Genomic DNA, 13,661 nt, shown 5'->3' with positions numbered 1-13,661 from the left:
ATATACCTACAGTTTAATTGATTTACACAATACTGTCTATACAATATAGCTTTGTCCAGTAAGTATACAAACAGACACTGACACATACAAACACATACAGTACACACATCAATAAGGATAATTATTCATGATGTCAACTAGTTCCATCCTACGAGGATGTACAGTCAACCAAAGATGCACTGACCCCACCATGGGTCTCATACTAGCAATTTTACTTGGCAATACTTGGTAAAGCAAGGCTGTATGTAATGGTGATTGGTGGATCTATTTTTGGCTGTACCACTGTCAGGATAAATATTTAACGAACCAAAGGCGGCATTTTTATAATAGTAAACTATCCTTTCACATTGCTCCAAAACGGCGAAGGCAACAAGCCTCTAGAAGAGGTTTTAACACCAAGCGACTGTTGGATTAAGCAGTAAAACATGCTTTCAGAGAGAAGTGCAACAAGGGGCTGTTAAACAAACCCAATAACAAACAACCTAAATCTGAATGCCAAATGGGGTATCCTCGATGTTGTTATCACAAAACCCTGCAGCGAAAGAAAACAACAGGACTGGTTTGATGAAAATAACCAGGAATTCAATGGACTCATAGATGGTAAAGGTGCTGCTTTCACTGACTGGCAGAACAACCCCCCAGTTTCAGATCAAAGCTGATATCTTCCGCCAGAAGAAAGCAATGGTCCAGAGCAAACTTTGCCATCTAAAGAACGAATGTTGGAAAAACAAAGCGTTTGAAATGGAAAATTTTTTGTATCAACACAAGATGTGTGAATCTTTCAATTCCACAAAAACAATGTATGGCCCAACCACTCATGGAACAGTCCCCCTCCGCTCATCTGATGGTAACTCACAATGAAAGATGAAGAAGGCATTTATCAGTGGTGGAAAGAGCAATACCATTTGCTGCTCAACTGAAACACCAAAGTGGATGTCCTGACTACCCAGCAGGTCCCTCAGCACCAAGAGCTGACCCACCTCAGCTATCCTACATCCCATGATGAGATAGCTACTGCCATCAAGCAGATGAAAAATAACAAAGCCACAGGGCTTGATGGAATCCCAGCTGAGGTGTATAAAGCAGGAGGACCTCTGCTTACCAGCTGTCTCATCTCACTCCTGGAGAATATAAGGGAGAAAGAGGAAATCCTCCAAGCTCTTAAAGATGCCTCCATTGTCAATATTTATAAGAACAAGTCCTCCTAAACAGACTTCTTTATGAGGCAGAAAACTTCCTCCTAGAATCTCAATGTGAACTTAAGACCATTACTTGGCACTTCTGACATGAGCTTTACTGCCTGCCAGATACAGGAAAAGTGCAGAGAACAACATCATGACTTGTACATGGCCTTCATCAACTTTACTAAGGCCTCGACTCGGTCAACAGGGAAGACCTCTAGCAGAACCTCATTGGTTTTGGTTGCCCACCAAAATTCATCACCATTGTGAGGGAACTCCATGATGGCATGAATGGCAGTGAACAGCACCCAGTCTGAGTTCCTTCCCATTCAAATAAGAGAAAAACAAGGGTGTGTACTGGAACCAACTCTCTTTTACATTTTCTTGGCTGCCTTCCTTACTTGTGCCAGTGCCATTTAGCCAGCGGGATGGACATCCAGTAACGGACAAATGGACTTTTCAACATAAGACGACCCACCACCATGGACATCGATGAAAAGGGATTCATCAACGGATCAGATGCGCAACTTAAGTCTTTGGCAGATTCTGTACCCGTGTCTTCAGGTGTAGGGAGATGAAATTATCTACAAAGCTGCTTTTATATCAATCAGTGGTCCTCCCCACCCTGCTTCATGACAACGAGACATGGGTCACATACGGTATAGGAGGCACACCAAGGCATTTGAAAACTTTTACCAAAGTAGTCTACATTCCATCCCACGAGTTCGCTGGGAAGACAAGAGAACAAATGCCAGTATTCTTGCTGAAACCAACTGTAGGAGCATGGAAGACAATAAATTCCCAAAACAACAGCTACTTTACAGTCACCTGACGAATGACAGACTTAATGCTGGTGGGCAACAGAAAATATATAAGGATAGTCTTAAGACAAACCTGAAAAAGTGCCAAATCAACCTGGCAGACAATCACTCCATACCATAACGCTTGGAGGAGCTTCATATGAGAAGGTGTCAATACTTCCAAGTTAGCCGGACTGCATACCAAGGCAGACAAATGTCACAGCCGGAAAGAAGCTGTAGCCGCCTCTCCCACACTAGATGGCCCTGCTGGTCCCATATCAGCCTCCTGAGTCACCTCAGAGCTGACCAACAAAGGTGACATCTTTAATAACTCATATCATTGTATCATAGCTAGATGATTGTCATACTCGATCTCGAGTGACAGTACAGTAGACTCGCAACTTACGCGTATTTTTCTGACCCGGTTTCAACTATACGCGGATTACCCCGGGGATTAGGTTACAATTTCCAATTTCAAGCTCAAAACTTTCAAAATGGGTCGCACGCCCGCCAAACGCACCACCCCGCCACCTCTCTGTCTCAGTTGCCGCGCGTGTATCATCGGATTAACAGCTGCCTCTCGTGTGTGTCAATTTAGTGCACTTAAACCTCTCTCATACTCGTTTATAATGCCCAAACACAAGCCAACCTCTGCCTCTGGTCCTCCAGTGAAGAAACAACGCTCTGTGATGACCCTGGAAGAAAAAGTGGCCGTGTTAGACTTAATAAAAGGCAGCATGTTGATCGCTGCTGTGCCATGGAGGAACGTGCGGAACAAATCAAGCGTGAGTTCCATCAAGATTCGGGAGAGGGAAATTCGCGAAACCATGTCCACAAGTGCCTCATTTACTGCCAGGTTAGAGACGTAAATCTAGTGAAGGTGGAGAAGGCTATTAAACATTTAGGTGGAGGATATGAACCAGAAACGTGTCCCCATCGATGGCAACGTGCTCAGGGAGAAGGCACCGAGTCTTTATGACCAGTTTAAATCTGAGGTTCCTCAGGGAGAAGCATCCACCAGCTCTGAGAAGAATTTTAAAGCCAGTGCAGGTTGGCTCAAAAGTTTCTGGAAGCATTTCAACCTGAAAAATATTACTCACTGGAGAATCGGCACAGGCGGACGAGGCAGCTGCATGGGTGTTCCCAGAAGGATTCAGGAAATTGATTGAGGAAAATGGGTATCTTCTAGAGCAGGTCTTCAACGCTGACGAAACAGGTTTGTTTTGGAAGAAAATGCCAACCAGAACCTACATTTCCAAGTCTGAGAAGCAGGCCCCTGGGTTCAAGGCTGCGAAGGACCGTGTCACTGTCCTGCCATGTGGCAACGCAGCAGGGCATATGATAAAGCCAGGCTTGATTTATAGGTCTGCCAACCCTCGTGCTCTGAAGGGGAAAAAAAATAGAATCTCCTCCCTGTCTACTGGCAGTCAAACAAGAAAGCCTGGGTGACAGCAATGCTTTTCCTTGAGTGGTTCCACAAATGTTTTATCTCCGAGGTAAAGAGCTACCTAGAGAAGCTGGGCCTGCCTTTCAAAGTGTTGCTGGTCGTTGACAACGCACCAGGCCACCCAGATGCCATAAAATTTGCACACGATGATGTCGAGGTAGTGTTCCTTCCACCCAACAACACCTCCAGCCTCTCAACCAGGGCGAGATTCAATGGTTTAAGACAGCGCACACACGCCTCACCTTCGTCCGCATTCGCAATGACATGAAAGATGGCACTAACAACAGTGTTATGGCATGCTGGAAGGATTTCAACATTGCTAATTGCATCAGTTTTGCGAAGGAGGCCATGGATGCACTGAAACCAGAGACAGTTAATTCGTTTTGGTGGGCACTGTGGAGTGACTGTGTGCGTGACTTCAAAGGATTCCCTACGATTGACTCTGAAGTAAAGCACACCGTGAAGGTGGTCAGGGCTGTGGGCGAGCAGGAAATAGAGGAGTTAATTGAAGGGCAGAAGGAAACTCTGACTGATGGTGAGTTGGGGGGAAATAGTGAGAGCGGACGAAGAAGGCGGCGACGGCGGTGGCAACGATGATGAAGAACAAGAAGAGCCAGCATGTTGGGATATACACAAGGTTAGTGAAGTGTTTCAGGTGGCCGAGCACTTGAAAAACTTCGTGTCTGAGTATAACCCCTCTATGAAGCGCAGCATCAACTTCTCACGAGGTCTTACATGCCTTATGGCTCAGGATAAAAATATGTTCCAGCAGCTTGAGAAACAACAAACAACAGCTTCCCATCACCATGTTCTTTAAGAAAACCTCAGCATCAACATCTTCAGCAGATCAGCCAATGCCCTCAACTTGTCGCAGTGACTTTGAGCTGCACACATCCTCTGCTGTATCGTCATCTGAGCTTGATGATCCCCCCACAGTGACATGGGAAGGGGATGAATAATCTCAAAACAACAACATATGTCTGTCTACATAATGTCTGTGTTCTATTAATGCTGTTATGGAATTGTTACAGATGTTGATATTACATTACAGTAGTGATTTATGAGTTCTAGTGTATATGTACGTATATATAGTGATTTAAGGGCGATTTAGGGGATTTTTAGGAGTGTTTCTAACTTTTAATTATTTTTTGGCTTTACGCAGGGTCCCAGGAACATAACCCCCGAGTCTACTGTAGTAATAATAGTATGTAGTGATTGTGTACAGTATGTGGTCTTAGAATTATCTTTAACACTTGAAGGTGTTAATGTTGGTGGATGTAGCTTGACACTGACAATCTGAATGTCCCTTGCAGTCTGATAGGCCTAACGCCCAAACAACCAACCAAACAAGAGGGTGCATGTCTGGGGAGGTGTCATATGGACTTAACTTTCCATTACATTAGTTATCTATGCCTTTACAGGGGGTCCCCGGGCTACAAACGAGTTCTGTTCCTGAGGACGTTCTTAAGTTGAAAATGTGCATAAGTTGGAACACATACCCTATGTGCACTATATCATAGCCTAAGTCCTTTTATACATCTCGAATCACTCAATTTAAGAGAAAAGAAGAAATCAAATGACAGAATACAGTAAAGGAAAGTAAAAATTTAAGTTTATACTTATATTAAACCTAGGGCTGGCTTGCATGTAGCGATGGGCATTTGTAGGAGTGACAGAGGCTTTATTGGGATGAAGCTGAAGATGGTGATGGTGGTGTAGATGTTAATAGGATTGGTTCTGGAGAATCTGGTGAGGTAGAGGAAACTGACTCTGGAGTTGCTCTAGAGATGTAGCAGAGGTTGATGGGATTGGTTTGGGCTGCATTTTGACTTTCTTAAAAACATATTTCAAGGGATGGTTAAACTGATACTTTCTTCTTTTTGTCATAAAACTCTCTACAGCATCACAGACAATCAGCAACATCTCTATCTCTATAAATCTTGGTGAATCTTGCTGTTTAAATTTAAACAACCCTTCTTCGGTAAGCCTAAAACCATCTGCCATTTCTTTTGTAATGAATCCCTTTGGTTCTGGAGTTTCAGCTTCCTCTACATCCTCTGACAAAATTTGCTTCTCCACTTGAATCAAGTCCTCATTGCTTAATTCTTCAGCATGAAACTAGGGCAACTGTGTGACATTATCTTCATGAATATCAAGCTGTAGTTAGTTCCCAAAGGTCTACCACTGTCTGTGTCACTTCCCCAACATAATTTTCAAAGCCCCTGAAATCGTGGACAAACTGTGGGCAGAATTTTTTTCCAAACACCATTCATATTGTTTTCATTTACTTCCACCCATGAATCTGCAATGTTTTTCACATCATCATTAAGTTGTATGACTTCCAAAATTCTTTTAAAATCCTACCCTCTTTTTGTTCTGTTGCCCTGATAGCATGAGAAAATGTCCTCAGGTCCATAGGCTGTAAAACAAATGTTATTTAGAGGTAGGTAACACAACCTTAATGTGTGGATGAACAATATCTAAAAATGCAAGATGGCCAAGTACTTTGTCAAATCCCAATAATATTTTGAAAGGTATTGACTCTCAAGCACAATACTGTTCCACTTCATGCACAAAATGATTTAGGTACCAGTCTCCAAAAAGGGCCAATGTCACCCAAGCCTTTTTATTAGATTTCCAGATAATTGGAAGTGCTGCCTTAAAAACACCCTTCAAAGCTCTAGGATTTTCTGACTGGTAGACAAGCAAAGGTTTTAGTTTGTAGTCCCCTGCAGCACTGCCCCCCAGCAGTAAGGTTAACCTCTCCTTGCCAGCTCTATGCGCCGGTTCTGTTTTTTCTTGTTTTCAAAGGCATGTGCATTCGGGCATCCTTTTTCAAAATAAACTAGTCGCATCGATAATAAAAACTTATTCAGCACAATAACTCCCTTCTTCAATTATTTTAGCTAAAGCAACAGGAAATTCACTTGCTGCAGCTTCCTCTGCACTAACTGCTTCACCTTGCACTTTAATGTTATGTAAATTTGCTCTTACCTTGAACCAATTAAACCAGCCCCTACTAGCAACAAAATCTTACCCATCACTTTCACCACCACATTTAGCCTTCATGTCAGTGTGCAAACTTCTCACTTTTCCTAAATCAAGGCGAGACTTAGAGGCAAACGCAGATGATTTTAATCGTCCACCCATATCACTAACAATCTTTCCATTTCAATTAACAATCCACTTTTTTGTTTTGTTATCACAGTTTTCTGCATTGGTGTAGATCCTTTAACATGTTCATGAATTTTTTCTTTGTCTTTCAAAATAATTCCGATTGTTGAACGACTGAAGCCCAACGCCTTACCGATCACTGAGGGTGTTTGGCCTTTTTCAGAACGTTTAATTACGTCAACTTTCACTTCCATTGTAATTGTTTTCCATTTCTTGGATGCACTACTATAACTTGCATCAGGTTTGCGTTTGGGAGCCATGATGAGAGTCGAAATAGAGTTAATAAGCAAAAAACAAAAGTTTGCACTTGATCACACAGGTTACTGCAGTGAGGGTAAAGAGTGCAGTAAAGCCTCGAATAATGACGGTAATGTATCCTCCAATATTGCAGTGTAAGGTGAATCATCGTTTCGTGAAACAATAATTACATTAAAATAAAGCAACAATAATAAGACGAGTTCCAAAGTCTGACTTTTTCATATCTATTGTGTGGCTTTTTACCTCTTTTCCCAAAACACAATAAAATTAATGAAAAATGCAAACTATGTTCTTTAAATAATGTTTATGAATGCACCTTATACAATATAAATGAATAATATTAAGGTCACACAAGAGGAGATGGGACGCCATTGTTTTCGTAAGTGTTTACACCTAGGAGTCTGGGAAGATGGTTCTACATAAGAAAATGAAGAAATAAGACCCTGGTTGTAGCTGTAGTAAAATTAATGTAGAAAAATGAATATATATGTTTTAAGTAATGTTATTTAATGTTAATAAATGGAACAATAAAATTAGCTAACCACTAATGGCAAAGAATAAACCGAGACGAATTGGGAACGCCAACATACAGTATGTGTGCATATTTAAGGAAAGAGCATCATTTATCTTAAGAATATATATAAAATATTCATAATTGTTTATAACTGAATATGTATTTGATTGAATTAATCTTTATATATGCAAAATGAACAATACAATTCATTAATAATACATAGAATATAAAAACACACAAGAGGATAAGAGACGGCATTGTTTTCGTGAGTGACGATGATTCTACATAAGAAACTGAAGAAAATAAGACCCTGATTGTTGTTGTTGTAATAAAATTAATGTAAAAAATATGTATGTTTTAATTATTGTTATTTAATGTACAGGGAGTAGAAGTAACCACTGATATTAAAGAAAAAAAGTGAGACTGATAGTGGAACGCCAAAGTATACGTGCTCGCTCAAGGAAACAGTCATTTATCTTAAGAATAGGTACAAAAGATTCGTTATTGTTTATTACTGAATGTGTATTTGATTGAATTAATGTTTATGCATGCAAAATGAACAATGCAATTCATTAACAATACGTAGAATATTAAAACACACAAGACGGGACAAGTCGGCATTGTTTTCGTGAGTGACGATGGTTCTACATGAGAACCTGAACAAAATGAGACCCTGGTTGTAGCTGTAGTGAACTTAATGTAAAAAAATTAATACCTGTATGTATGTTTTAAGTAATGTTATCTAATGTTAATAAATGGAACAATAGAAGTAGCTTACCACTAATGGTAAAGAAATAAAGCGGGACGATTGAGAATGCTAATATATGTAAGTGCGTACATGTGAAAACATATTTTCATTTCTCTACATAAGAATATGAAAGCAACACTTATTTACTGTTCAGGTGTGTTTTAAATAATATTTACGAATGTAAAACAAAAATTCTACTCACCAATGGTGGTAAAGTCTAAAACATAAGGACAGCCAATGATGTGTGAGTTTTTACTCATGACGAAGTCATCAGGCTCAACTCTGGCTGAAGCTGTAGCTTTCCATAAAGCTGTTGCTGAAACTGTTACTGAACCTGAAGTTGTTGATGAAGCTGCTTATGATGCTGAGTTTGATGGTGTAGCTGAAGTTGATGATTTAGGCCATAGAATAATAAAGCTGTCGAAAGAACCTTGCACAGCAGCTTTCTTTTCTCATTTTACATCTTTATGTTGAGGTCATTTGTGTTTTTCACGTCCCTGTTAATTTTAATGCTTTGTTCTATTAATGGATCCACTTCAGAAAATATGTTCATTGCTTGCTCCTTATACTATCCACAGACCTCTCACCCTTTTCATATCATTTTAACACACCTAGTTTCTCAGCTAAGCTTATACACTTTCTTTTAGCTTTTGAACCAGCACTACCATCACTTGCTCTCTTGCTCATGTTGAATAGGGACTCAAAAATTCCATACAAAACCCGAGAAAGTTTTTCTCCTTTTCCTGTTCAGATGCGTGAAAACAAAGGGCCCACCAGCTACGAATGTTTATAATTGTGATGCCGACGTCACCACTCACAAGCCCAGTAGCCTCCTTGCGCAAGACATTTTTTATTTATTTATTTTTACATGAAAATGTAATTTTTATTTTTTGTTCAAGCTGAATGCGACATCAGCAAATGCTACCTCGGTATGTTAATTCCTAGCCAATTTGCCAGGCCAACATACAGGTAATTAAAACATCTAATAATTACTTAATAAGTAATATTAGGACACGTCGCTACCTGGCATTTAATTACAATTCTCAAACCCCCTCCTTCACCCCCCACTATGCGCATCACGAACCTCATCTCTTGCCTGGCGATTCAGCTATAGTACACACAAGGGGAAGCTCCGCGAATTTGTGTTCTAATTGCTGAAATACTCACCTCCACAAGGATATTATATACGGTATTTGTACTTAATAGCACAGTGATGAAGTAGAGTGACTTTTATTTTGTTATGTCTCTCATTTACTGTATTTGGGACATTTTCTTATACGACTTTGGGTCAGCATGGGGACCAAAGCACATTTTCTTTGTGAGTCGTTTAGATCGTTGTGACTATCCCTTGCCTTTAAGTCACTCAGTGAATGTCGCTGCGCCCTCCCGGGTTCGTCTTCACTAAAATTGAATATGTGAATATATCTATTTATATATACTGTATACATACTGTATATATGTATATTGTTTACGATCTTTGTCCCAATTATTCACGTGCTAATATGAATACTATGACTATCTCTCTCCCTACTCTTATGTTTGTTCACAAAAACCTTTGGGCTTTATTCGTTATTCTACAGTATATTTGTCTTAAATGCAAAGAAAATAATGGCATGAATTGAATTGGGTCCTAAATTAACCAGGGTCTTAAATATGAATCATCATTAGTAGAACTGTCATTATCGGAGGCTTTCCTGTTTACTGACACTCCCTCCAGGCGGTTGGCTGGGTGACGCATCATTCCCCACGCACCAGGTATAAGGGTTAGGTGGTGGATTGGATGATTACAGGTAAATCCCAATAAACAATGGGGTTAGGTTCCTTAAAAACCCATAGCTAAGTGAAATATCGTAGATCTGGAACATTATAACATGGGGTTCAATGGGATACGTTCCCAGCCAGTCCCCAAACACACATGCATCACCAACAAAAAAATTCCTACACTTATAAAATCAATAGAAAGCAATTATATATATATATATATATATATATATATATATATATATATATATATATATATATATATATATATATATATATATATATATATATATATATATATATATATATATATATATATATATATATATATATATATATATATACTCATACTTACCATGAGCTGGTCCCGAACACTGTCAAGCTCTTTCTGAAGTGCTGTTCTTTCTTCCTCCAGGAGTTTCTCATAAGTGCTTTTACTGTGTGCATCACTAAATTCACACTGAAAATTTAAACAACTAATATTAGGTACAAATGATTATCATAATTCATTAACAACCATCAAAACTTAAGAATCTGTATAAGTAATAGAATCCAGTATTCAAAATACATCCCACATATTGCATACTCCATCCTTGAATTGGTTATACCTGTCTTTTTCATTCAATTGCTGCCTCCTGGATGTCCATCACCTTATGCCTATTGCATGTTTCATCCTATCCTATCACTCCCTTCTTGTTCTTCCAATACATATTAGCCTTATAATCAGCGAAATGGTATGATGATAAAAATGAAGATATGCCCAGTACTGTAATAAAACACTTTAAGCAGCTGATGGACATTTAATTCGCAAAACCCAGAGTGGAAGAATTAAAATTTGATTTTTTTCTCATACAGTATTTGTTAGTACAGTATTTATAAAAACTTGCCACCTTCCCAATTGAACCTACGCATACAAAAACCTTATGGATATTTCTGTATACATTCATCTTAATTTGTCTCTGTTTCAGGGCCATCCCAATATCAGTTTGTACTCATAACCATTAAGTGAGCTTTTAGTTTCATCAGTGCCTTCTTTGTAGCATAGCATATTTTATGTACATGAGTTTGTTTTAGGTCCACACATACACATAAGTATTAAACATACCCTTACACTCTTAGTTTATGGTCCCAAGGACACTATGCCCATGTTATAAAGCAGTCATTAATTGCTAGATCACATTACTTGTCACTTTGTTGGTTCTACTTACTATGTGTGACATGCATGCATATACTGTATACAGTATGTTGGGCTCAGAAACCGAAAAGTGACCACAACGCAGTGTGATTGTTTGGAAAATAACCAGAAGTGAGATTTTGCTGTGGGTTGGGTTGGGTTGGGTTGGGTCAGGTTAGGTTAGTTTGGATTGGGTTAGGTTAGGGTAAAATCCAAACGCAAAATTTCGCTTTCTGGTTATTTTGAAAACAACCACAATGCGTTGTGGTCGCTTTTCAGTTTCTGAGCCCAATGTGTGTGTGTGTGTGTGTGTGTAAAACAAGAAAACATACTTTCTGCTCTCCTTCAGAGGATTTCATTACGACAAGTTCTGCAACACAGTCCTGAGGTTGGCCACTGCAGCTGTTATTCTGGTTTGCCTTTCTGAGTGACTCCATCTCTTCAGCTGCAATTTCCAGTTGATGCCATAGTGATGAAATAGTAGATTCAGCATCTTTTAATTTTAAAACCAAAGTTTTTGTTTCATAAGACATACTGTCACCAGTTTCACTGTGCTTTGGGGTAGTAGATAACTCAGTACAATAGCTGCTATTCTTTTCATTCTTAGGCATTATTAGTTGCTCCTGACTATTCCTGGTAATTTCCTTCAGCTCAGGGGTAATCAATAGTTCTTGAGAATCAATATTGGGGATGACATTAGGAGCTTTCAATTCCTCAGTTTGGAGGGAAGCATGGATTTTGGTGACAGAAGCTTCCTTGGCTGCCTGGAGCTGTTTGGTCAGCTTAACCACTTGTTTTCTTAGACCACACATAGTACGATATTGCTGTCCATTGTGTTTTTCAAGATATTCCAAGCGAACAATCAGATCAACATTCTCCTTCTGAATCTGCAAAATGTTCAAAATTAGTACAAAACTAAAAAAAAATATTTGCATGGAAACACAGCGATGCATAAATATTCAAACTATTTCTTAGAACATAAATAAAAAATATGAGTAAAATAAAATGGGAGATGGAGATGAAAAGCAGGAGGTGGAATAAGATTCTGTTGGGGAAGAAAAATAATGAGGACTCTGAGGATGAGGAAGGTAAAAGAGATTAAGAAGAAACAGGAGAAAGAAAAGATGAAGAGAAACACAAAGAAAAGAAAAAAGTGAAAAAATATTGAGAAAAAGCAGAAGGAAATTCTAAGGAACGAGGCAACAACTGCTGGAAGGTAGGAGCAATGAAAAAATGGGGAGAGATAAAAGTACAGTACATGTCCACCACCGATTTTCCGGGAACGGATTGTCAGGCACCTCTTTTAATCTGGACAAAATTACGAAAGGCCACTTAACTTCCCTCCCTCCCAGCCAGGGTGAAGATAGTTTTAGGCTTAACATTTTCATCTTATAAAATTTAGCTGACTAGACTTAGCCAAATATAAATTGCATTGCTGGAATCCTTGTAAGATAATGATTAATTTGAGTATAAACATCACTTAGTTTGCACGAGAGATAAAAATTTTAGTCTTGTGTAGTACATTTGAACACAAAGTGTGTACAGCAATGTTGCTCAAAATTATGGCTTTATCACATTTAATTTACATTTAATATTTGTTTCATTTATGTTTCTAGCAGTCCATGGTGCTTTAGAGATATGGGAGGTGTATCATTAGTGGGTCAGAGGTGTATTGTTGATTTATTATTACCTGACCTCGGTTGGTCAGGCAAAACGGATAATCCGGCAAGGCTTTGGAACCAAGGGTGCCGGAAAATCGGTGGTGGACCTGTACAGTAGAACGTCGTTTTAAAGCGAATCAATTTAAGATTATTGATTTAATACGACACCCACAATTAAGGACAATGTTTTAATTTAAAGCGAATCTTTCCTATTTTGCATGAGTCAATCTGGTGCATCATATTTTAAATTTTGCGCCTAATGTTTCTCTGGGCACGCTACACTGTCCTAAGGGCAAAGCTGTACTGTACATGTACTCAAAATAATGTACTAAATGATTACTAAAATTTTTGTCTAGTGCAAACTATAACATGATTATATTCAAATTAATCACTATCTTATAAGAATTCCAGCAATGTTAATTATATTCTCCCAGGTCAGTTTAAAAGAGAAAACTTAAAGTCACGCTGAAGGACAGAAAAATAAATAAGCACTAGACTGTGGCATCAACTATCAAATATATCTCACTTCTTCCCATCAGCTGATCGCGAGTAAACAGACCATTTCACGTCCCATAATTTTAGCTGTGTTGATTTATGGGTGCTTGTTTTAACATAATACTACAAGAAACAATGTTTTGTTTATTCTAGGAGATGGGCGGAGGTGCATCTGGGTAGACTGTCAGTCTTTTTAGTATTTTTTGTTTCTCTCAAGTACCAAACTAAATAATTCCAATGAAACAACACTTCGATTTAGTGCTTATTCGGTTTAAAGCGACCTCTCTTGGAACATATCTCGTGTTATATTGACATTCTACTGTATTATGAAATACAAGGAAATGGGTGAAAAGTTGTGGTGACATAAGAGAGGAGGAGGAGGATGCAAGAATGCCATTAATTGGGAGTTGCCAGTTGATGGAATGCTGAATAAGAGAGGGACAGCCTG

The 13,661-nt window shown here is 38.9% G+C and overlaps 1 protein-coding gene across 1 annotated transcript in view; it reads right to left on the bottom strand.

The window, feature by feature from the left end:
• The window catches only part of LOC121873309 (centromere protein F-like), a 145,070-nt gene that overhangs the window by 53,355 nt on the left and 78,054 nt on the right, over nt 1-13,661 (bottom strand). The window contains exons 20-21 of the mRNA XM_042376814.1: nt 11,390-11,944; nt 10,239-10,343 (exon numbers count right to left, since the gene is read on the bottom strand). Coding sequence (XP_042232748.1) covers nt 10,239-10,343; nt 11,390-11,944 — 660 coding nt within the window. The remainder of the gene's footprint in view (nt 1-10,238; nt 10,344-11,389; nt 11,945-13,661) is intronic.

The sequence above is a fragment of the Homarus americanus genome, unplaced genomic scaffold (genome assembly GCF_018991925.1).
Source record: "Homarus americanus isolate GMGI-L3 unplaced genomic scaffold, GMGI_Hamer_2.0 scaffold32929, whole genome shotgun sequence".
In the NCBI taxonomy this organism is placed as follows: Eukaryota; Metazoa; Arthropoda; class Malacostraca; order Decapoda; family Nephropidae; genus Homarus; species Homarus americanus.
Note: the sequence above shows the minus strand (reverse complement) of the source record. Positions and strands in the feature narration are given on the sequence as shown.